General features: G+C 43.4%; 1 protein-coding gene across 2 annotated transcripts in view; it reads left to right on the plus strand.

The window, feature by feature from the left end:
• TMEM87B (transmembrane protein 87B) overlaps positions 1 to 25089 on the plus strand; it is a 44258-nt gene that overhangs the window by 11745 nt on the left and 7424 nt on the right. The window contains exons 4-16 of one of the 2 annotated variants that reach the window (XM_081100929.1): positions 1389 to 1520; positions 2368 to 2421; positions 3804 to 3894; positions 5301 to 5362; positions 5586 to 5769; positions 9149 to 9248; positions 11947 to 12040; positions 14041 to 14112; positions 19716 to 19824; positions 19907 to 19965; positions 21456 to 21559; positions 23390 to 23463; positions 24832 to 24905. In XM_081100929.1, coding sequence (XP_080957055.1) covers positions 1389 to 1520; positions 2368 to 2421; positions 3804 to 3894; positions 5301 to 5362; positions 5586 to 5769; positions 9149 to 9248; positions 11947 to 12040; positions 14041 to 14112; positions 19716 to 19824; positions 19907 to 19965; positions 21456 to 21559; positions 23390 to 23463; positions 24832 to 24905 — 1209 coding nt within the window. Of the gene's footprint in view, positions 1 to 1388; positions 1521 to 2367; positions 2422 to 3803; positions 3895 to 5300; positions 5363 to 5585; positions 5770 to 9148; positions 9249 to 11946; positions 12041 to 14040; positions 14113 to 17701; positions 17794 to 19715; positions 19825 to 19906; positions 19966 to 21455; positions 21560 to 23389; positions 23464 to 24831; positions 24906 to 25089 lie in introns of both variants that reach the window. The other variant, XM_081100930.1, reaches the window with a different exon arrangement.

Below are 25089 nucleotides of genomic sequence, written 5' to 3' on the forward strand. Positions count from 1 at the left end.
TGCATTTCTGTAGCTGTGGTGTCAGACATCCCTTTCACAGTCTGGGGCTCTCATAGTCCAGGACCCCTTGCTCCTTACCGCCTGCCTGCAGCGGAGGTGGGAGAAGCTCCCGCTACCACCACTGCACTCGTCAGCTGTGAGCCTGGCTTTTGGCTGAGCGGCGCTCCCCCTGTGGGAGCACACTGACCAGTAGAGGGCAGCTTCTGCATTGAGCGGCTGCCCTCTGGTGGTCAGTACGCATCATAGTGACCGGTCGTTCTGCCGTTTGTTTGATTTGCATATTAGGCTTTTATGATATAGGATGTATCCTCTTTCTTCATCAATCCTGGTTTTCACATCCTTGAGTCTTACCTGATAAATGGATTATTACTCTGATGTTTGCTACATGGTGATTTTCTGATCCATGTGTTCGTCTACGTTTATTATCATTCTGCTATGAGAATGAACTCTCTTTTCTCCTATCTTACCTATCTGTCAATGGACTATAACCTATTATTTTGCTCAAATTGTCCCATATTTTGCTAGTGGAAGTCCACCTACCCTTTCCTTGATGACTGGGAGCTGCCATTAGGTTTTATTCCTACATCTAGGAGGGAAGAACCCTAGGTCCTGATGAGTAAATGAGTGTGTCCCCTGCACTCAGTCAGGTTTGCACCTTTGCTCTGTATTGCTAAGTGTCTGGTTTGTCTTTCCTCCTGATTAAATGCTGCTTTCTCTCTCTGAGATCTTTAACACTTGGGATAAGATGGAAGTGGCCCCAGGACAAAGTAATGTTGTGTATTTCAAAACACCTTAATCATTTTCATACTGTAAGATTATGGTTGTATTCTGTATTAGTATCTCTGAGCAAGCACATTGGAATGGCTAAGATATTATGATTCGTCAATTTTACTTAAAATTATATTCTGTATTTTGTTCTGCATATTTTCAAGTGTTCCAAACTGAATATATTTTAGTATTATTTAAATATTTACACTAATAAAAGAGAAAGATGGAAATTGACAGTATCTTTGCGACACCCACCAGCCAATCAGGGGTGAGTATGCAAATTAACCCAACAAAGATGGCAGGTTAATTTGCATTCGCAGGTGCCAAGCAGTGGGAGTAGGGGGGACGCTTGCATCATCACCATGGCTACGGCACAGGCATTCCGCACCGCCCCAGCCTCTCCAGGCCTCTGGGCAGCGTGGGAAGGTGGAAAGGTGGTTCAGGGCCCAAGCAAAGGCAGAAAGGCGGCTCAGACCGGAGCGAAGGCGGTGCCGGCAGCCAGGGGAAGGAATGCCCATTCTTGCACGAATCTTCATGCATCGGGCCTCTAGTTAAATTTTATTTGTCTTCTTGGTTAAGAAGTGTGGAAATAAATTATAACAAAATTTTACCTTGGGTAGGAGCAGTCACAAAAGCCTGAAAGTATTGATGAAGACTTTTGTGGTAATTATTTCAAGAACATTGAATGCTGGACAACAAAAATTGAAAACATAGATTGCAACAGCGACTTACAGGTGTTTCCCTCATTATATGTGAGTATCTTGTCTTGCCATGTTAACACAGAATTTATTTTATTCCCAGTGCATACAAGTATCAGCCTAAATTCTGTTTGACCAAAATTTTTATTAAGGTGCTTGATTTGTTAAATTTTAGGCTTGGCTCTTTGTGAATGTGGTAGCACTTAGTAAGATGTAGGCCCCATTTTCTGTTTCTTTGTTCCCCCTTACAACAACGTCATTTCATGATCTGCTGTCAGTTCATCTCTTTTCTCTCCACTCCATTGTCCCACCAAAACCCCACCAGTCAAGGTTACCAGTGACCACGTTGTTCAATCCAGTGGTCTGCTCCTCTTACCACAGTCTGTCAGCATTTAACACAAGGGAATACTCTCTCCTTCTCGATGCACTTGCTCCCTCCCAGTGTGGAAGATCAGATTCGAAAATGTCACCCTCAATCATCTCTGGGAGACATTGAGGCTATGGGTCATTTTAACTTCTTTTTTGCTCTGTGAATTCTGAAATGAAAATACGTCTAGTAAAAGTTTTAAAGGGATTACTTAAAAATTTTATGAAGCGTAATAAACATATAATAAAGTGTGCTTATCAGAAGTATTTGGCTTGACAAATATATTAGCACCTGGAGCTTCCTTTTAAGTTCCGAGTTCTGTCCCCCTACCATGGCCACTACCTGAGTAAGGGAGTAATTTTTCCAAAGCTGGACTTTGTCACTCATGTTTGGGCTACAGTGAAATTTGTTTTTTAATGTTCTGCTTTCAAATTTTTACTTTTTTTATAACACTTTTTTTTATTAACTGTTAAAATTATTTATCCCCATAGAAATGCAGTAATATAAAATGGAATTATTTATTCTCCTTTCCAGAATAAAGAACTAATTTCAAATATCGGAAATGTTTCAAACCAGGAGGAACAAATGGTAGGTCATTTTATTTGTCTTTAAATCAAATTATATACATAAGCTATATAGTAAGACTGGAAGAATCTGCTGATGGATGGAGCACTTGGAGAGTGATATAAAATAGGGTTATTAGAATTGGGAAAGGAAAAAGAACCTTTATTTAAAACAGTATATTTCCTTACATAGATCTATATGAATTTTATACAGACTTGCTTCTGTGTTTGTTAAAAATCTCTTTAAAGTTATAATTTAAGCTTAACTTCTATGTAGCCTTTCTTTTTCTTTAAAAAATAAAATTTGCTTTCAAATGCCCAAGACAGCATAGTAATGGGCCGGTATGTATCGTCATTAAGGATGCAAAGAAATAGGTAGAAACCATGAGTAGCATGGAGGGGAGAGAAAATGTGGTCTTTTGGGAAATTGCTAAAAGTCAGAAGACCAAGAGGCCAAGAGGGTTAGAAGGAGTTGTGTATAGGAACTGAGCAGATTTAGGAGAGCTTAATGGCTGCTCACATTTCTCGTTTTCTTGCACCATCTTAAAAAGTAGCCGGATATTCATGCTGCAGGGCACACACTTGGCACTAACTGCCTCAGGAGAGGAGGAAGTGAAAGGGAAGGACAGGAAATAGTCAGCAAGGAGGAAGGTGAGAAGTTTGGTCCGGTTATGTGGGGCCTTGAAGGGGTCATAGACGTTACAGCAGCCGTCATAGTCTCCAGTGGGACTGCTAGTCACAGTACCTGGAAGAATTTAAATAATTTAGCCTGTATACGGAATCTGAGTCATTTCTCATGATGTTATCTGACTTCTTCCTCCCACAGTTAATTAAAAAACACATTGAAAAACTGAATGGTGACATTGGATAAAGTAAGGGAAGAGAAACTCTTTGGATGGTGATAGTAAATAACCATAGAGTGGTAATATTAAGGGAAACCAGTAGAAATATAAAAAGTAGAAACCATTAAGGAGTGGAAATGACTCCTTTTTTCCTCTTCTGTCTCTTTGGGTCTGGAAGGATGGTGGTAGAAAACGGGGGATTGTTCTGGCCAGTGTTGCTCAGTGGGTTGGAGCACCCTTTCATACACCGAAAGGTGGCGGGTTTGATCCCTGGTTTTGGCCCATGCTTGGAGGCAACCAATTGATATCTCTCTCTCTCTCTCTCTCTCTCTCTCTCTCTCTCTTTCTTCCTTTCTCTAAAATCAATTTTTAAAAAGCGGGAAGGGGGGATCCTTCCACTGCCCACTATTCCTTTTCTCTGTGTTACCTATTTGTGTTTTTTAAAAATGATCCATTTCGCTTATTAAAAGTTATTTTAAAATATGGTAAACAGCTGTTTGGCTCTGTCTTATGGTATATAGCAATTTTAAAAAATAACATAAAGGATATTTTTTTCCTGTTTCAGGATGTTGTTGCAAGAACACATAGAGATGGGTTTCACATCCTTATTGTTTCTATTAAAACGGGAAAACCCAATGCAAAATGGAATTTGAATGGTACAGTTAAACTGCATGCATGTTTATTATCTAATTACTGTATTCTGTATTTTTGTCATTGACCCAAATCTACATTCTCTGTTAAAACACATTGAAAAATGAATTTCTGTTAATCTCAAAAATGAATAATCTGTTTATTTGGGGGACTTAAAACTTTGTACTTCTCTTAATGGGTTGGAAACTTTAAATTAAGTTAAATTTTAAACTTAATGGTGGGATAGAAAACCATTGTTCCAGATGTTAAAAAAAACAAACAAAAAAAAACACAAAAGGGCAGGCAACATCTTAATTGTATTTGAAGTAAATTATATTCTGTTTGTTGAAAATGGCCATCGTCAAGGTTTGAAAATTATTGTTCTTTGAAAAGTTTTTTTAAAACATTAGTTTATAACTTAGGAGTAGAAGTAGCATATCTGGCAACTGTGGCTGCTGGGGTCTGTGAGCTCCCCTTCCCCCACACACTAGCCCTTTTATGGCTCATTAAGCCGTAGTTCTCTGTGCCCAGAGGAAGAGCATCCTCACAGCAAGCAGTTTTCAAGGGAATGAAGGCCTTCACACACCCTGCAATTGCTTTTGCTGTTGTTTTCCAGAGCGGCTGCTGGGCTGACAGGAGCCAACAGCCTGTGAGGGTCCTGAGGGTCATTCTGCTCTGCTTCATCCACTGGGGACACAGAGGGGAAGCCAGGCTCTGTCTCTGAGAGGCGCCCAGTACAGGGGAGGGGCAGAAAGCAGTGGGGTGAACAGGTCTCACTGCAGAGAGGCACAGACTGGTGTCTTGTGGGGGAAGCTAATGACCCCTGGGGAGGGTGGGGGAGGGGCTGATCTGGAGGAATGTGAAGCAGGGCCTCCTCCTGGAGGTGGTATGTGGGCCAGGCCATGCCACAGAGAGGGAGCAGGGACCTTGCTGCCATTCTGCTGCCTCGCCGGTCCCCCTTCCTTCCAGGTGCTAGAGGCAGGGTTGAGGCCCTGCTAGTTAGAAGCTGGAGCAGTTGCTAAGTCCAGTGAGTTCTGCACGGTTCTGGACACTCTGTTTCTTCTTAGACACCAAACCAGACTAGGTGCTTGAGGTCAGTCGTTCATCCCAGTTAGTGAAGGGAGACAAAGCCTCAGGAGGTTGGTAACTCAGCAGGGGCCAGACTGTAGCCAGTGCACCTCTGCTCTCTGCATGAGGCGAGGTTTGGCCCAGGTTTTACAACCGAGTGTGTACTAGTGAAGGTATTTTGAAAAGATCACATTATGTAACTAGCAACTATCCAATATCTGTGTGTGCTAGGGAAAGATTCAGCATTTGTTAGCTTGCTTTGTGTTTTTGGAGTCTTCTGAGGAATGAGCTTACATTTAAAACTTAAGAGAAAACTGTTAATTTAACTGTTTACTTTCTTTATCCCCACCCTCACTTTCACCAGTTTCTCTTTCTATGATGGGGCCGAAAGGATATCTCTCTGCATCAGATTGGCCTCTCATGATTGTGAGTATGTTTTACCATTTAAAAAAAAAAAGAATTTTGTATCCTAATTTGAAAATTAAAAATTCTAAGAGCTCAGTGATGGTAATCCCTTAGTAGCTAGTGCCCTGACATGCCCTCTTTGTCCAGAGTGACTGGAAAATAAAGGATTGAGAGTTGAATGAGAAATACTGATTTTCAAATGATAGTAAGTTTTAGGTGATTACAATTGCTTCTCTCCCTACAGTTTTACATGGTGATGTGCATTGTCTACATTTTATGTGGCTTGCTCTGGCTGATGTGGTCTGCTTGTTATTGGAAAGATATATTAAGAATTCAGTTCTGGATTGCAGCTGTCATATTCCTGGGAATGCTTGAAAAAGCAGTGTTTTATGCTGAATACCAAAACATCAACAGCACGGGGCTATCAAGTAAGTTGTGACTTTCCCCAAAAACACAGTATAATCTACGGGGCCTCAGTGTCTGAGCCCAGCTGTGAGAACAGCCACGTGGTAGGTGAAGAGGAGGGAGGCCGTGGGGAGACCAGGAGTGTGATTCTGATCTGGGCCAGCATGTGTGTCTTCATTCTTTATTTTTCTTCTTGTTGCCTTTCCCTCCCTTTCCTCCCGGGGAGAAGAAAATCTCGTTCCCTTATGGCCAGTCACCTTGACCGGATTAAAAACACAATGTCTGGATGGGGAGCTTTGGGTGCTGCCAGTTTTGTATCATATTTCTCTGTTTCCCTCTCACCCTCTACTTTTTTCCTCCTAAAAAAAACAAAACAAAACAAGAATATATGCCCCTGGCAAGTAAAATCAGTGGTGCCTGCAGGCTTCTTGCATTGTCCTGCCTCTTCTCGCAGTCAGAGGTCTCCATGTGAAGTTTGTGTGTGCAGCAGCGGGGGCGTGTGCTTGGGCATCCGCAGTGTATGCCTAGACTTCTAGAAGGTAGGTAGATGTCAAGAAGCCAGAGAAGTCAAGGAACAGTTCATTCCGTTGCTGGGCCTGGGAAGGGAGAGGCCCTGAAGGGCTGACCGCGCTCAGGGACGTGCTGCTGAGGCGTCAGGGGATGAGCATGGCTCAGATTGTCCAAGGGCGTGCTTCTGTCTGCTATTCATTTAAAATACTCTAGGGGAGAAAAACAGTTGGAATACAGATAAAACAAATTTGGCGTAATGCTGATAATTATTAAAGCTGAGTGATTGTACATGGATTTCATTTACTGTCTCTGCTAGGGAATATTTGTCATTTCCCCAAGTAAAAAGTTTAAAAGGACTCGTACAAGAGAATAAAGAAAGGACAGCATCCAGGGAGGCACGTGGGAGGTGCTATTAGTCCACAAGGAGTTCAGTGACATTTTTGTGTCTCTTAACTACTGGTAAAGAAGGAAGGAAGGAAGGATGGGGCTGCTGCTGATGGCTGGGATTGAAGTGTTCTTGAATGTTAGAAGAGGCAGGTGGTCATCTTTTATCTGTGGAGTGGACTGCGGCAAGGGCAGCCAGAGCCTGCGCCCCATCTGCTGTCCTCAAGCCCTCTGTCTGGGACGACACTAGCAGGGCTTGGGAGACAGACCCCAGACTGCTGTCAGTGTTGAGTCCTGTGGAGAGGAGAGTGCCAGGAGGCTGGGCAGGGGCTGATGTGTTTCCCAGATGGGAATTCTGTTACCAACGCTGTCTTGCTCGCATTGATCCTGGAAGAGGAGACTTTAAAGGGATGGGAGCAGTGATGGTTAAGAACCAAGGTGGGTTTTAACAGTAAGAATGGATCATATCAGGTGGACTTCCTTCTGTTGTGCTTCTAGATTGGTCGTGGGAAAACATATTAAACTTGACAGGTCTCTTGTGATTTCTTGTGGACAAGGTGGAGAAAGGAGCTGAAAGAAGAATAAGGAGGTGGTTCACACCTGGTTTTTGAATACTTTCTAATTTTATGGGGTCCAACCCCAGCAGGTCCAGGGGTCCCCAAAGGTGTGGATGGAGTCAGAGAAGAAGGAATGACACAGAAACAGCGTTCAGTTGATCAGCAGCCTAGCCAGGATCTCTAGCCAAGTTCTGGTCAGGATCTCCAGCAAAGTTCTGGTTAGGATCTCCAGCCAGGTTCTGTAGCCATGTTCCCTCGCTAGGTTCTCCAGCCAGGTTCTGTCCAGGTTCTCCAGCCAGGTTCAGTCACCAGGTTCTAGTCAGGTTCTCTTGCCATGTTCTATCCAGGTTCTGTAGCCAGGTTCTGTCTCCAGGATCTTTTGCCATGTTCTCTCACTAGGTTCTGTCTCTAGGTTCTGTGTCCTGTTGTCTTGTTACATCTGTATTTATACCAGTTGATTCAAATCCTATCAATCTCTATTCCAAAGGTTAGGGCGTTTCTTATCTCCATTCCAGGGAGTAAAGATTATGTAGCTTAAGCATGATTGTTCGTAGTTAAAGTGATTAATTACCCGCCTGGCACTTAGTTGAGGGGTTTTATTCCCTCCCTAACTTCAGGGGAAAATCCCTACCTGGGGAAACAACCTTTCTCGGAGAGGTGACCTTGGTTAAAACGCATAGCACCAAGAAGGTTAGCAAACATATTAAGAACAGTATGCCATATACACCAGGTCCCTTGAAACATATGCTGTGCAGATGTTTCTTTCCTGCAGCGACTGTGTCAAGCAGCAAGGATGGACCGGCTTCCAGCACTAATTCTCTCCATCTGCACTGCCAGCACTCTTTCCTGGACTTCGGGAATAGCCCCAAGCATTTCCTCACCTGCAGTCCAGTTCCTGTCTAAGCCATTAAGTACAGCACTCCTGTACTTATAAAGAATAAAGCTATCCATTTTATTTCAAGGGTCACCAAACTACTCTGCCGTATAGTAACTATTTTAGGCTTTATGGGCCGTACAGTCTCTGTTGCAGCTGCTCAACCCTTGTTACATGAAAGCAGCCACAAACGAGAGCATGGCTGTGTTCCAATAAAACTTTATTTATAAAAACAGGCCTAGGAGCAGATCTGGTCCAGGGCTGTAGTTTACTGGTTCCTTTTTTACTCCCTCATTTACTATCGATTATGAGCTGCCCTTAGCTTCAGGTTGAGACTCAGAACGTGGCCTACAGCCCTGTGACTGCTTCTTCCTGTCCCGGCCTATTTCCTCGCCACCCTCCTTACTTATGCTCTGCTGCAGACAGGCTGAATTTCACTTCCCAGAACACATTTAGCTTTTTTTCTTGTCTCCTCTCTGCCCTTGGATGTGCCATTCTTTTGCTTCTCCTGTCTCCCAGATAGTTCACTTCACTGCACCTTCAGATCCTGATTTAGATGTCACTTCCTCTGAGAAACTTATCTGGACTCACATGCACCTCCCCACGAGTGGATTAGCTTGGCTTTCTTCACAATCCAGGAGAGAGTGTGTTACCACTGTCACCAGGCTGGGTGGGTTTCATCTGTTGATTTGTCCTAACCAGAGTACAGGCTCCTCGAGGCAGGGACCATGGTATATCTGTTACTGTTGGAGCCACACATGAATAAATGAAGAAGACATCCTGAGAAAAGGCTAGGTAGGGGACAAGGGGAAGATTGACCATGGAGGGAAGTGCAGGGACACAGGTTTCATGCTGGTACAAGAAAGCTGTGCCCAGCAGAGCCGATGGATAGGAGTGAATCCTCCAGCAGGTCGTGAACCCCCTTCACTGAGGTTTCCGACACCAGCTGGGTTAGGTACCTTGGAGATCAAATGTGGCTAATCCACCTGAGGTCAGAGGTCGCTGTATGTGCTACATGTTTAGAATTGGTGGCCGGCCTCCAGATGTACACAGAGTGACCTGATTTCTTCTCCTCAGCCCAAAGTTTGCTGATATTTGCGGAGTTGATATCTGCGATCAAGAGGACACTGGCCCGCCTCCTGGTGATCATCATGAGCTTGGGATACGGCATCGTGAAGTAAGTCCTGCTGTGCTGCAAAGTCATGGTGTCTGTAGTCCTGCGGCCAGCCACCCCCACTGTGACCTGTGAGGCTGGACACCTCTCAGTATCATTACACAAACCCCCTAGGAAGTCTCTGCAAGAACGCGTTCCCCGGGGATGGCCACGCACTAACTATTGGATACGGTCTTAAAATCAAGGCCTCGAGTTGGAATTCCAGTAGCTTTTTTCTATAGCTCAGTGAATAATCAACTTTGAGGATATGGAAAAATTCAAATAGTCCTTGAAATTCAATCCATTTTCTATTTTCTAAACAGCATAGTTACTCTTTTATGACAATTTGGTCATCTTAAGAGAAGGATCCCCACCAAGTCAGCAAGATTCTGACTGAAATCCTGTCCTCTCAGCCCCAGCTTCTTCCCAACCCTCTCAAGCAAGTCTTGCCTCTCATCACTGTGAGTCTAGGGGCCTGAATGTGAAAGAGCTTCTCCTCTTGATCTTCTTCAGACCATTCTTCCCTCTTCCCTAAAACTCCTGACCCCCGGAGCTCAGGCGTTCAGGCTGGACCGCCTGCTCCATCTTGCTTTGGCCCTTGTCACTGTCCAGGTTTCTCCTCTCATCCCTTACCTCCCTGAGCCCTTGTTCCCTGTCTCCACCAGAATCCCCTGTGTGTTAAGTAACCTGATCTCCTCACCTCATCACCGCTGCTGTCTTGCCCTTCACCTCACCTCTGCTGGGAGTCAAGATTTTATGACTCTGTGCACCTGTACCCTCATCATCATCATCATCATCATCATCACAGTTTTAAACAATCCATCATTCAGCTCTCACTTTCTCTGATATGTCAGCTCCAGTTACTCTTTGATCCTGGTGCGGCCTCTGGCCTTTGGCCCTCACCTTCCACTGGCCCTCCCCTGTCACGTGTCACCTACCCTTCAGCTGTACATTCCTGACCCTACAGGGCACTGACATCTTGCAAACCCCTTGGGCCCTTGGCCTGGTCTCCCTACCTCTGCCATGGTCTCCTGTCAGTATGTTCAGACAGCTGCGGCTAAGGCAGTCCTTTTAAAATGTAACTCAGGTCTCATTATTTTCTGCTAATTTTTCTCAGTAAAACCCAAATTCCTCCTGTGGCTTTTCTGACGGCTGCCCTCTTCTCCTGCCTCCTCCCTTTTGAACATGGCTCAGTCCCCTCGCTGTCTTGCTGTTGCTGTTCCTTAAACACGACACACTTCCTTGCAGTGGAGGGCCCCTTCCCCAGACCCAGGCATGGTGTGCCCCCTCTCTTCCCTCCGTATCTATTCCTCTGTCATCTCCCCAGGAGGACAGCCCTGCCAGGATTCCTAACACGGCACCCACCCTCCGTTAGAGCCCCACCCTCTATACAAGACCACTCGATGCGTACGTTAGCGTTGTTGTCTCCCCTGACAGGAGAGGAGTAGGAGTCTTGCCTGTTCTGTGTCCTGTGTTCCCTGAGGCCCCAGTGCCACCCCTGACACAGGTCATGCAGTACATACTAGCACTGACTGTGCACATGCATGTGTGTGAGCTCAGGATTGGTATACTTAGCGAGATTTTAGCCAGGAGAGCTTCTTTTCATTGGGCTTTTATTGAGATTCCTTCTCAGATGCTTTGCTTTGAGGCTGGGGGCGTGATACAGCATACAGAGCACAACCCCCCCCCCCCCCCCCCCCCCCCGGTTGCATCTCAGGTGCCTCCTTGTTCTCGTTATGAACATCAGGTGCCTCGGTGTGAGCTGAGCTGCTTCCAGGGAACAGGACGCTGCACTGTGTGTATGGGCATAGCCCTTGGTGAGCGCATCCCTTCATTGTCAGCCTGTTGTGTCAGCTCTCACAGAGTGAGGCCTAACTCTGGCTGTTGGAGGGTTCCAGTTAGCTGGCTATCGCGAGTCAGAACTCAGAGGACCTAAGTTAGATAGCTAGTCTTACATATGAGCTGTGGATGCTAGGTTCATTTTTACTTAGATAAAGGACAAATTTAAATACTTTTTCAAAACCATTTTTTCTTCTAAACCCTGAGAAGAGGGTGTTTTGAGCTAATAAATTCTGACTTGCAAATGTCATGAAATTTCAGTTCGGTTTTCACATTAATTGCAGAAATCACCATCTTTGCATTTTCCTAATTCACTTATATATTGAAAGACTCAGACTGTTATTTAGTTCTTTTGCAATGAAAGGGTAAAAATTAAAATCTTAGCATTCTGGTTTCAGGTACTGAGAGAATTTGATCTCCGAATACCCTGCTCTTTCTCTGCCCAAGCCATCAATCAGCAGATTATCTCTACCAAAGCATATCCCTGAACAGTTTTTAATTAATGTCAGTAAAAGAGTTATGATTTCTGCCAGTGACACTCAGGAGTTGCCCTTTAGCTTCCTGGGTTTCTTCCATCTGCTCTTCTGCTGTGAACTCATACCTGGGCTGGGTGATAATGTGCGGCACACGCTGCCTTCTCGGCAGCACAACCCTCTGTCGCTTCCAGTGCCGATAAGGAGGCCTGTTTTCTGAGCCCGTTGCTGCCTTGCTCCCAGGGAATGTGTTTCCTAAAGCAAAGCACCTCAGGTGGGAATAAGACTGACCTGATTGGGCGGTCACTTCTCTGTATTGAAATGGGGCCAGTGACTGTGCTTAGATGCATCCAACTTACATGGTTTGTTTATTTGTTTGCCTTTTTTCCCTTTTCTCCTCCTTGTTCCAGGCCTCGCTTAGGGACAGTCATGCACCGGGTGATCGGACTGGGGCTTCTCTACTTCATCTTTGCAGCAGTCGAAGGCGTGATGAGAGTCGTTGGGGTAAAGACTGCATAATTCACTACCACCCCTTTTGTTTTTGCTATGACTTTCTGTCTCCCCAGATGAATTTTTTTTTAAATATACTTTTTATTGATATCAGAGAGGAAGGGAGAGGGAGAGAGAGATAGAAACATTAATGATGAGAGAGAATCCTGCACGCCCTCCTGGGGATCAAGCCTGCAACCTGGGCATGTGTCCTTAACCAGAATCAAACCTGGGACCCTTAAGTCCGCAGACCAACTGAGCCAAACCAGCTAGGGCTGAATTTTTAAAGATAGAAAATTTATGAAAAAGGCCCAATTTAAGCTTTATTTTCTATGGAATATTTTCCTTTTTAATACTTCCTGGAAGTGAAAGGCAAGGCAGAGCACTTCCTAGAATGATGTGGGACTGGCTGCATCTCAAAGATGTTCGTAGTTACTCCTTTGAAGAGCATTTGTCTCTGTCGTTCAGTCTGTACACATTCATTTCTTCCTTACGCCTGGGCTTACACATGTATCAAGTCAGGAGAAAGTCGGTTGTAGCCCTTACGCACAGAGACTATATATCTCACTGTTAAGTCCCATTTGGTTGTAAGTTTTCTCTGACTCTGTAGATGCGCTATTTTGGGGAGTCAGCAGAGCCCACTCTTTGAAGAGACAGTAGCAGATAGTGTTCAAGGGAACCGCTGGTGCTGCGGCAGCAATGCTTTCCTCTCGAGAGAAGTTATGTCTGTGATGAACCTTAGATTTTCGCTCTCAGTTTTTCTCACTATAACTGACGACTGAGTAATTAGGAAAGTTATTTTGTACTTGATTTAAAGAGCCTTGTAATTTTTGCCTGCAGTGTGTTGGCTTAGATGTATTAATCAGGTTACTGCACAGAGCGGTTTATCCATATATTGTCTGTGAGTTCAGGTCACATGTTTGCTCTGACCCTTAAAACAGGACACTTGTCCTATAATGTTAAGTCTCATTCTTCTTCCTGTTGTCTTGATAGTCTGCATTCTGTGTTATATACCCCTGCTGTTTTCATCTTTAATTCTTGAAAGGGGTATTTTTACCTTTATATAACAATGAAGAACTCTGCATTTATATATCACTTATGGGAAACTAATCTTTATAGGGGGAAAAACAAACAAAAGATATTCCAATGTAGATATAGTATATCCTATTTAATAAAGAGGTAATATGCAAATTAACCCTCAAGCTGTAATGCCATCACAAGATGGCGGCACGCATAGCGGGGGCGGGGCTGGCTGGCGCCTGCTGCTGCAGTTCCCATGGCCCTGTGGGGGGAGCAGGAGGCCTGGCCGCTGCTCTATGCACCTGCCGCCCGAGTCCCCTCAGCCCCACCGGGGCGGCGGGGAGCGGGTCCCCACTGCTGCTCCCCACGGCTTCCCTGGGGAGTCAGACATCCCCCAAGGGGTCCCAGATTGGAGAGGGTGCAGGCTGGGCTGAGGGACGGACACTACCCCGCCCCCCCGCCCCCCCCCCCCAAGTGCATGAATTTCGTGCACTGGGCCTATAGTATGTTATATTTCCTTAAAACTTCACATAGTTAACATTGTAGATATGTGATTTGCATACACTTCTCTGTCAGCTCTTGATTAGAGTAAGTGGCTAATCAATGGTTTGTTTTCCCCTTCCACTCAGTTCCTTTTCCTTATTTTACTTTCTCCACATCCTTTGCATGCCATAGGAAAGAGGAGGGTCCATTTCCCTAGTAGCTGTGCCTGTAGCTTTGGTGTGGAGAGAGGAGATTAACAGTTGCCCTGGAGGGCTGGGGACATGTACCTGCTATTTGCCATTCCATAGTTTAGTTGGACCTTGTCCTCAAATGAGTTGGTGACAAAACATCATCTTCATGTGCTTAAAGACAATTCTGTTGGGAAGTAAAAATCTTTTATGTGGCCTTTATAAAGTGATGCTATAAGCGGAATTGTTTTTTTCATCAGATAATTCCTGTAATAAAATGAAACTTCTACTTTCAGTTTTTTTCTTCCCATTTTTATCTTTCAGGGTTCTAACCATTTAGCTGTTCTTTCTGGTGACATTATTTTAGCAGTTATCGACTCCATTTTTGTATGGTTCATATCCTTTACTATGTCCTTCTAAAATAGTTTATTATAGCATTAAAATCATATTACTTTAATTTGTATTATTAATAAGAGAAAGAAATATAGTTTTATATTATTGTTACCTCAACATAGGAATTTAGTTGAAGGGGAAAAAGTAACAACTCCCCAAAAAAGGAATATCTTGTTTTTTTCTATTTAGTTCAGCAAACTTACGTATTTACTGTGTGCCCCATACTGAGGAGGTCTGGAAGAAAAAGGTATCTCTGTGCTTCAGAATCCACGGTCTGGTAGAAGAGACAAAAATAACTACGAGGACTATAGCAATAGTCTTGGCCATTTAGGGGGGTGTCATGCAAACAGAAGAATGAGAGAAGGTAATTCTAGCTTGAAATCAGGAAAGACTTTATAGAGATGGTGATGTTTACATTGAAACTGGGAGGACAAATAGGTTTAGAAGGAAGAGAATTAAGAATCAGGGAAGAGGCATTCTGGGAAGAATTGAAGGGAACACATAGTTGGAATGCATGGACAGTGGCAGAGTGTCCCAGAGTAGCTGCCTGTGGGGAACGGATGTGGGAGCCATGGAAGGTGGGGCAGAGGGAAGGGTAGAATGACCTGCTCAAGCAATGAGAGTTCCTTCTGCAGGTAGAAAGTAGAGGGAATCGAAGCTGCACAGGGGAAAAATATGAAATGTGTGTTAGAAAGAACTCAAGATGACCTAAAAAGATGACTTGGAAAATAAGAGACTAGAGACAGGAAGTCTAGTAAGAAGTCTTTTGCAGTGGTCCAAGGAAGAGACGGTGAGGGTTAGAAATAGGGCAGAGGAAATAAAGAAAAACTCCGCATGATAGAGTTGGAGAAGAAGAGGAGAAGGCTCCAGAGAAGTCCCACGGGTCTCGTTCGGGTGGCTGGGGCAGTGTTGCCATTCTCAAGGTGGTGCCTTGGAGAAGGGACCATATGAATGCGGTTTGAGCTGCCGGGGAATAAGTATGAGAAAGAGAGTTAGAAATCCCAGCCTGGGTTTGCAAGAGGAGTCAGAACTGGTGGGGAAGGTTGGAGATCACCTTTGTTCGAGAGAAGGTTGCAACGTGCAAGTGGCCCAAGGAGAACACACAGAACAGCGAGAGGAGAGGAAGGGGGGGGGGGGGCTTGGTGGGCGGGTTGTGCGCAGGAGGACCACCAGGTAAAGGGAGGTGGAAGAACCAGGAGTTGTTAGGGAGTGGAGATTGGGAGAGCTTCGGTGAGGGCGGAGGTCTACAGCGGCCAGAGCTGCAGAGAGGGATCCCCAAGGCACTGTACAGTGGCTTCCATTGTGCAGAGGTTGCAGTGGGACAACAGGAGAGCAGGTTTGGTGAAGGTGGCGGGCAGAAGACGTAGCACAGCAGAAGTGTGAGGGCAGTGTGAGTTGATCCTTGAGGACCCCCTCCCTGATTCAGGACTCATTGGAGTCTGGGTATCCCCAATGTGTTTTCTGTCTGGTGGGGCTTTGCACATGTACTCACTGAAATGGAGGAATTCTAGAGGAGCTATGGCCTGGTCAGAGCAGAAGGCAGGGTTCTGCAGGAGCAGAACACTATTTTCATTTCTTTCTTCTGCATTTATGTTCTCTCTGAAACTCTTCTATAGATAGGTTTTATTATTACCAAGTTTTTTTGTTCCCATTGTCTTTGATATTTGTGTTTTATCTTTTAATATGAAAGGTTCTTTTGTCTTCCTTGTATTTCTTTTCATTTTCTCATCTTTGTCTCTCAGGGGAAGGTGGAGGGCTTGCCTCTGCCCAGGTCCCTTCCCAGGGGAGCAGCTGGGCCTGCACATGTGCACTGAGGCTTTCCCAGCCCCCCATGGGGGTTCTTCTAGGCCAGGTCTTCCTGTTCTTTGTGAATTCTCAGTTTGCTTCCAAGTTATAAGAAACAAAACTTTAACTTTATTAGCCTTATTCTCTGAAGCAGTGGTCCTCAGTCTTGCTTGGGTCCTGGGATCAGATGCCTTTGAAAGTGTAATGAGGCCTGGAGCCTCTCTGCACAGTTATAAGTGTGCTCCCCACCCACACAGGCGGGTTGCCTGCAGTGGGGCATTTACAGTCCTTCCAAGTGATAGTCATGGATCCCCTGGTGTCTAAGGGGTGTCCAGTTCAGAAATAGTACTTGAGATTTAAAGAGTTGTTTCTGACCGAACTTGATTGAAAATCGTATTCTACTTCTGTCTAGAGCTACTAGTTTAGAATCCAAGTTTATTGAATAAAATTCTAGTTAAATAAGTCTGATCTTCTAAGAGAGTGGTATAAACATCTTACTAGTAATTTTCATATTAAAACACATTTGAAAACATTTGGTTGTTTAAAAGGTAAAGTACATTCCTCAGTCCTGCATGTGACTCTAGGGCTGCAGGCCCTGTTCTGGCAGGTGCATCACTGCAGGAAGCTCACTTGCCCTAGGAGAGGGGCAGTCGGTGTGGACATTCCTGGAAGGGGGAGAGGCAGGACTCCAGGGGCCGCTCACCTGGCCTAGGAAAGGGTGGGCAGCGTGTGCACCCCTGGGAGGGGGAGAGGCCGGATTGCAGGGGCTGCCTACCTGGCTTAGGAAAGGGCGGGCAGCGTGTGCACCCCTGGAAGGGGGAGAGGCCGGATTGCAGGGGCTGCCTACCTGGCCTAGGAAAGGGCGGGCAGCCTGTGCACCCCTGGAAGGGGGAGAGGCCGGATTGCAGGGGCTGCCTAATTGGCCTGTAAGAGGGGCGGGCAGCGTGAGCACCCCTGGAAGGGGGAGAGGCAGGGCTGCAGCTCTGAATGCTCTAATTCCATCTGGATTTGAATGAGGGTAATTTCTCGCCTTTATGGACGACATTGGCTTTGGTCTGTTCAATCACAGGAGCCAAATTGGGGTGGGGAAAAAGGAAAACAAGGTAACAAGGTGAAAGATTAGTACGGCATAATGTTAATTATTCATATTTAGAATAAAAGTGAAATGAAAGTCATGAAGAAATCCATGGGGTGTTAATGTTTCATGGTGAGAGAAGGAAATTTACCTAAAAAAAAGGTGCTTTCTTTTAGATTGCTGTTTGGTGATTTTTTTTTTTTTTTTTGTAATCCGCACCTGAGGATATTATTCCATTGATTTTTAGAGAGAGGGAAAGACAGAGAGAAACATCGATGTGAGAGAAACACATCGATTGGTTGCCTCCTGCACGAGCCCCGACCAGGGCCTGGTCCTGGAAGGAGCCTGCCTCCGAGGTATGTGTCCTTGACTGGAATCGAACCCGGGAACCTTCAGTCCGCAGGCCAATGCTCTATCCACAGAGCCAAACTGGCTAGGTCTGTTTGGTAATTTTTATTACTGAAAGGTCTGTTTTCTCTGTACAAAAAGAAAGTGGGTTTCCCAAATGATACAAGTGACGAGCAAAGAAGCAGAGCTGCCTAGAGACTTGGGTGCTTGCATAAGGACCCTTGCTTCCTTTGCTTTTGGTGAATTCATTGCCGCTAATCCTGTACAAATCTAACTCTAAAGTGATAGCAGAAATAGCCTAAAAAATTCAAAGCCACAGGCTTTCTCAGGAATCCCCCTCCTGTTTTTTCTGCTCGTTTTATTTTCTTTGCTGTTTTGCTGCAGGCCAGTGACTCTGATCTTGTGCTTCTGGCCAGCCTCCCTCTGTCTCTTCTTGACTCTGGCTTGTGCTGGTGGATATCCTTTTTCCTGCGGCCGTGGGCGGATGCTCCTTCGGGGTGGATGCTCCTTCAGGATGGCGCCATCCGCTTTTCTAACACTTGGCTCTAATGTGCGAAATGGTTACGCTTCGCTCCTTTAGCAGTGTTTTGGTAAGTGCAGGCTTAGGCAGTTCTGAATTTGCCTTTGATCTTTTTGTTCCTTGGCTTTTAACCCTTTGAGTGCCAACCAATATCCTAGGAACTATGTTAAAATTGCCAAGGCATTTTTGCTGATTTTACAGCAGTTTAGGAAAAAAATGATGAATCGCAAGTAAATGAAGTTACATATTCAAAAACTTAAGGGAACCTTTACTACATTGACATATTTAGCAATATCATCATCACTAATAAAAGCAGACTTAGAACTGGACGCCATTTCAAAGCTTTGATAGCGCTCCCGGCACTTTTGGCGAAAGACAGGAGGAGCGCGATCGCACTCCCCGGCACTCTAGGGGTTAAGAAGCACTTTTGAATTATTAAATGACACCAGATTTTTGACATAGAAAATTGGTTTTAGTCAAGAATTTCTAAAGAGTATTTGTCTTGATAACGTTTAACCATTTGTACGCCATAAGTGTCTATAGATGCAAGCAGCAGAACTTTTTAAATTCAAAATATCGTGGCAGTTAATTGGTTAAGGAATACAGCACACTTGCATGTTTATAAATTCTGAGAGTAGCTTAATTGTTTGGATTGTTATTTTAGACATTGATCTTTTGCAACTTTTTGCTCATTTAGAAAAGCAGTTTTGTTAGTTTTAGCTGCTAAAAAGAAGTTTTCGGTTAGTAAGTATTTGGAAAAATAGGCGTAAGTGTGAATCTCCCGCTTGCATGCTCTTGCTCAGCGCTGTGATTTCTGGGCGTGGTTCATGGACAGCTGGTGCTGTGCTCCCGAGGAGCGGCTCCCACTTACAGACGGACTCTGGCTGCATCTCAGCCTCGCTGCTGAGGAGCCTGTGCAGAGGCCCTTCTCTGCTTCCCACCTGAGAGTGTGAACTTCACAGGAGCCTGAGCGCCTGGTGCACCGCTGTGGTGAGGAAAGCCCCGCCCTTCCCCCCTATGGGAATAGGCTGCTACAGAGAACGCCCTCTCCCATAGGACTTAGATGAGATTCCCACGCCCCCTGGCTTACCTGTGACAGGGCCATACTCAGACCTATGTACTGGCTGGCCCATGTGGACCACACTAAGCTGTCGCCTTCCCCCAGGTTCCTGAGCTTTCGTCCCCCCAAGGCCTCTGGAAAAGCCCCTCCTGGAAATCTGCAGAGCCCAGGAAAGTCGTTCCCTGATGCACTGTCCCATCACGCCACCCACTTCCCCACACCTGAGCGCTCTAGTCCTGTTTCCTCCTCCCCGGAGAAGCAGAGCCCTCTCCTGTGTGACCATTGGGACTTTAAAGATCTTACAGTTGGAACATTCTCTCTTCTGCAATCGTCCTTGGAAGGAAGTCTGTCCTTACCTAAGTCCAGATTTCATTTATTTGACATATTTCAATTTTTAATTGATAAAGTGGAACTGCTAGATGATCCAGTTTCTTAATTACGGTCAGGGAATCGACTAGAGAGAAAGAGAAAAGCACAAGCCAAGTGGGAATCCCAGGGGGACCTGCAGAGCGGCTGCCCTGGGGCTGCAGGTCGTGTGCTGCTCTGGCCTGTGGGCTGGGACTCAGCAGTGAGGAGGACGCCATGGGGCTTCTTGCTTGTGTGTTTTCCTAAAGGTTCAGAAGTGGATTTTAAAGCAAAATCTGCGGTACTTCAGTATCATGATTATACAGCACCGGCTGAAATTCCATTTGCTGTGTTTCTCTTACCTTTCAGTTAATGGAACTATATTCAGCAGTACCAGTTTTGGACATGTAAAAGATTCTGATTTTGATTTTAGTTTATTACTATTTTAAAATGTTTTTCCTTAACTTTTTCACATTTTTATAAGTGTGGCACAAACTATGAAGACCCTGAGGCTGAGAAAGAACATGGTGAAATTTTCTTTATACAGGCACTTTACAAATACGCTGATCTTTGCTGTGCTGGGTAAGTAATGAACTTCTCTAATTATAGCAGATTATTTCAGGGTCACATTTTCTTCAAAGCTGACTTTTTCGGTGTGTTTCAGCTTCTGTCGTGTTTATGGTGTGGACAACTACAACATTTAGATTTGCAAAATGTCGATCAGTAAGTACAATCTAAATAGATTTTGTTTTTATACTATTTTGTGTACTTTTGAAGAATTTAGTCTGTAAATGGAGGTAATTTCAGGGGATATTTTTCTGTTTACCTTGAATTATTTGATATAGAATTATATAAACTTTGGCCTCTTCCAATGAATCTGAAAAAGTTTCTCCTAAATCTGCTTTTCCAGTTGTGCCCTTTTCTCAACTTCCTTTCATAGATTTTGAATTATATATAATTCTCTCATATATAATTTAAGGTAACAGGAAATTCTTTTTTTCCTGCACACCATGAACTTGGGCTGTTTATATCTAATGGGATTGATTATAAGCCTTAAGTCTGACATGTTTCTAGGGCGGTACACCCATTATGAACACTCAGGAGATGCTTGCCGTGAGTTCTTGAGTTGGAAGATATGTTTCTTAGACTGAAACCCTAAAAGGCCAGGACCTCGTCTCTAGTTCTGTATGAACAGTTACAACAGCCCTCTGACAGGGCCTGGACTCTGGACTTCCGTTGCCTTAGGGATGAGATAAGAGACTGACTTTCTGGAATTTCTTTTCTCTCCTTCCCTCACCTTTGTTTTCTAAATCTTGCAGTTAACCCTAACATTTTATGGAAGGGAATGTTTATAATGTTAAACAACAGCCCTTCACAAACATTTCAAACAACATGATAAAATCCTCTGTCTCCCTAAAAGCAGAACAACCTATTAGGAGAAGTACTGCATTGAGATTTTTGCATCAGAAATTCTGTCAAAAATACAGCAGCCCGCCACCCCACCCCTTACTTGAGGGGGATATATTCCAAGACCCGAGTGGACTGAAACTGTGGATAGTACTAAACCCTATATGTATAGTGTACTATGTTTTTTATGTTTTTTCCTATACGTATATACCTGTGATAAGGTTTATAAATTAGGCACAGTAGAGATTAAAAAAAATAAAATAGAACAATTATAACAGTATACGGTAATAAAAGTTATGTGAACATGGTCTCTCTCTAAATTTCTTTTGAATTGTTTATTTCTGGGCTTTGCCATTGAATGTTTTAGGACTGCAGTTGACCATGGGTAATGAAACCATGGACAGTAAAACCGTGGATAAGAGGGGACTACTGTACCCATTGTCAACTTGATTCTAATTCTGCAGTTAACCTGCCGCATGTCTGTTCTCTTAAAGAAAATACATTAAATGATTTCTGAAGTGTCTTTAAACTAATTCTTCTTCTTACATAATACAATATAATTTATGTTAGGGTTTTATTCATCTGATTGGCTATAAGGCTAAAGTAAGCATTAATGTTGATTTTATAAAGATAGCATTTCATAGTTTTATGTTTTCTTAAAAAATGTGTACTTATTTATTTGGAAGACTTAACTGGTTGGAAGGATTTCATTAGGACTTGTCATTGCACACTATTTGAATTGAAAATCTATATGTTTAAGTTTAATAGAAAATTAACTATTCATGTTTGAATTGTTCTTACTGTAGGATTGGATGGAAAGCTGGGTTGATGAAGCATTTTGGAGCTTCCTTTTTTCACTTATCCTTATGGTAATAATGTTTTTGTGGAGACCATCAGCCAATAATCAAAGGTACCTAACAGAGGAAAATCCAGGTTTGGCAAGCATTTGTTGATAACCTGCTACCGTGTTAACCCGTCTGTAGAGACTATGGGAGAGTAGTCCATGCTTATCAGGAATATACGGTCAGGTGAGGAGGCACCCATCACAGATGCAAGACAGTAAATTCAGGCATGTCAAGTGAGTCCAGGGGCAGATGGAGGCAGGTGAGGAAGACTCCAAAAGGCAGGATTCATGTTTCATCCTAAGGAAAGGAGCAGGGCAGTGAAGGCCTGAGCTGGGAAGGAGTATACATTTCTGGGTAGTGGGGAAACCAGGTATGCTTTGGAGGTCATCAAGGCATGGAGTTTGGTTCATGCTACATACACTGGAGGAAGGTAAAGACTTGAATGCTAAGTTCAGAAGGTTGTGCTTTAGACAGTATGTGATGGGGAGCCCCACCTCCTCCACCTCATTCCTCTTTCCCAAGAAAAGCACTATGAGGAAAAGTGCATAAGTAGGTACCAGTGTGCAGCGGGGAGGGAGGCTGTCTCTCTTTTTGAAATTACACAGTAACAGTAATACATATTTATATGTATACACTATTCTGCACCTGCTTGTTAAAACGTGTCTACATTAAAACAGTATGGAGTTTCCTCAAAAAATTAAAAATGGAACTCCCATTCAACCCAGTAATCCCGTTTCTAGGAATATATCCCAAGAAATCAGAAACACCGGTCAGAAAGGACATATGCACCCCTGTGTTCATAGCACAATTTACAATAGCTAAGATTTAGAAATAGCCTAGTGCCCAGCAGCAGATGAGTGGATTAGAAAACTGGTACATCTACACAATGGAATACTACGCTACTGTAAAAAGGAAGGAACTCCTACCATTTGCAACAGCATGGATGGAGCTGGAGAGCATTATGCTAAGCAAAATAAGCCAGTCCAAGAAAGATAAGTATCACATGATCTCATTTATGGAATATGATGAACAACATGGACTGGTGAACAAAAATGGATCCAGAGACAGAAGCACCCAACAGACTGTCAAACCTCAGAGGGAAGGCAGGGGAGGGTGGGAAGGGGGTGGGAGGATGTAAGAGATCAACCAAAGGACTTGTATTCATGCATATTAGCATAATCAATGGACACGGACATTGGGGCGCTAGAGCTTGTCCAGGGGGGTGGGAGTGGTCGGGGAGGGGTCAGTGGGAGAAAAAGGAGACATATGTAATACTTTAAAAAACAACAACAACAACAAAAAAAACGTGTCCACATTATCTGGTGTGGATCTTCCATTCTGCCATGTTACTTTTAATGGCTATATGGCCTTCCATGTTATGAATGTAGCATAATTTATGGAAGCAGTCCCTGAATATTAAACATTTTGTTTCTAGGGTTTTTGCCATTATTATCAGCAGTGTTTTCTGAATGCTGTTGGACCTAGTAAATGTGGCTCACTTGTGTGTTTTATTTTCACCAATCATGTTTAATAATTATTTGTCTGTTATCTATAATTAGCAGTTTCTCTTTTGTTAGGGCAGGAGTTAATCGTGTGAGCAGGGAGGGAGACCTGGCAGGAGCAAGAGTCCCTCCCTGAACATGACACGTTGCCGGACTGCTCTCCAGACAGATCTCACTCATTTCTGCTCTCACCAGTGGGGCTGGGGGGCTCAGGTCCACGATTTCTTCACAATAAAAACCTCCCTAATTTAAGAGTAAAAATAATTAAATTTTTATCTTAACTTATGCGAAACTTTAAAAATTGTAGATGTTTTTATGTGTAATGACTCTTAGCTAAAAGCTGAAAATTGAACAGGCTTAAACACACTAGTAAAACTTGTTGTTTTGACACAGGTATGCCTTCATGCCCTTAATAGATGATTCTGATGATGAAGTTGAAGAATTCATGGTAACATCTGAAAATTTAAGTGAGTGATATGTTTTCTTATGGAGTGATAATTGTATATATTTTAACAAAGAAGTATTGTATCTTTACCTGTGATGTAAGGTCAGATACATTTTTTTCTTATAAAATATTTTAAAAATTATACCTGTAGAAACGTATTATGCTAGATTCTCATAAAAGAAGAATCAGTAATGAAATTTTCAAGATTATTAATGTAGTTTGAGCTTTGTTACTGATTTGCTCTAAGTCAGTGGTTCTCAACCTTCCTAATGTCATGACCCTTTAATACAGTTCCTCATGTTGTGGTGACCCCCAATTTCATTGTTACAAATTGAACATAATTAAAGCATAGTGATTAATCACAAAAACAATATGTAATTATATATGTGTTTTCCGATGGTCTTAAGCGACCCCTGTGAAAGGGTCGTTTGACACCTAAAGAGGTCGCGACCCACAGGTTGAGAACCAATGCTCTAAGTAGTGAGGTAGGTATACTGCTTTTCACAAAAATGATTTGGTATATATTCATCTTCCTGGTGATTGCTCAATAGAGTCACCTCTTCTTGCTCTTTAAAATTAGGCACATCTGTAATTTCCCAGTCATGCCCAAAACAATTTAGTGCTAATTTCATCTTTCTATTAGTTTCTACATAGCATTTTATTAATTTTAACATAATACTTTAATAATTTGAGTAGAATACAACGGAACTCTTCCCAGAGGAAGATGAGAAAACCCAGAGTCTGTATGATACATTGTCAGTGTCCAGTATGCAGTGATAAATTACAAGATGTGGGATGAAACTGGAAACGGTGACCCATAGTTAATGGAACAATCAGTCAACAGAGATCAGGAGTGGCATAGATATTACACTTAGCAAGAAAGGTTTTAAAAGTAATTATTACAGCCAAAACCGGTTTGGCTCAGTGGATAGAGCGTCGGCCTGCGGACTGAAAGGTCCCAGGTTCGATTCCGGTCAAGGGCATGTACCTGGGTTGCAGGCACATCCCCAGTAGGAGATGTGCAGGAGGCAGCTGATCGATGTTTCTCTCTCATCGATGTTTCTAACTCTCTATCACTCTCCCTTCCTCTCTGTAAAAAATCAATAAAATATATTTAAAAAAAAATTCTAAAAAAGTAATTATTACAAATATATTAAAGAATCTACAAGAATAGATTGGTGAAGACAAGGTAAATTTCAGAAGAGATGAAAACTTAGAAAAAGGATGAGAAGGAGAGAGAGGAGGAGGAGAAGGAAGCACAACCAAATAGATAGTACTATTAATTCTTCTTTTAAAAACATAGTATTATTTCTTGTTATTAAATATGAGTCTCTGAAGGAAAATATTATATAATTTTATGTACTTGTCTCTATAACATTTCTCATTATAGCTGACGGAATAAAATTAAGGACCTCAAAAACGGTTTCCAATGGAACAGCTAAACCACCTACTTCTGATAATTTTGTGAGTAACATACATGTTTAATAGTTCAGTCTTTAATACTTAAGGAATTGTCACTTTTATTGACCACCAGAAGAACATTTCTTTTTTTAATACTCACTTAAGGTTATTTTTCCATTGATTTTTTTAGAGAGTAGGAGGGAAGGGTTGGGGGAGAGAGTGAGAGAGAGAGAAACATTGATGTGTG

The sequence above is a fragment of the Myotis nattereri genome, assembly GCF_964212035.1.
Source record: "Myotis nattereri genome assembly, chromosome: 10".
NCBI classification, from domain to species: Eukaryota; Metazoa; Chordata; class Mammalia; order Chiroptera; family Vespertilionidae; genus Myotis; species Myotis nattereri.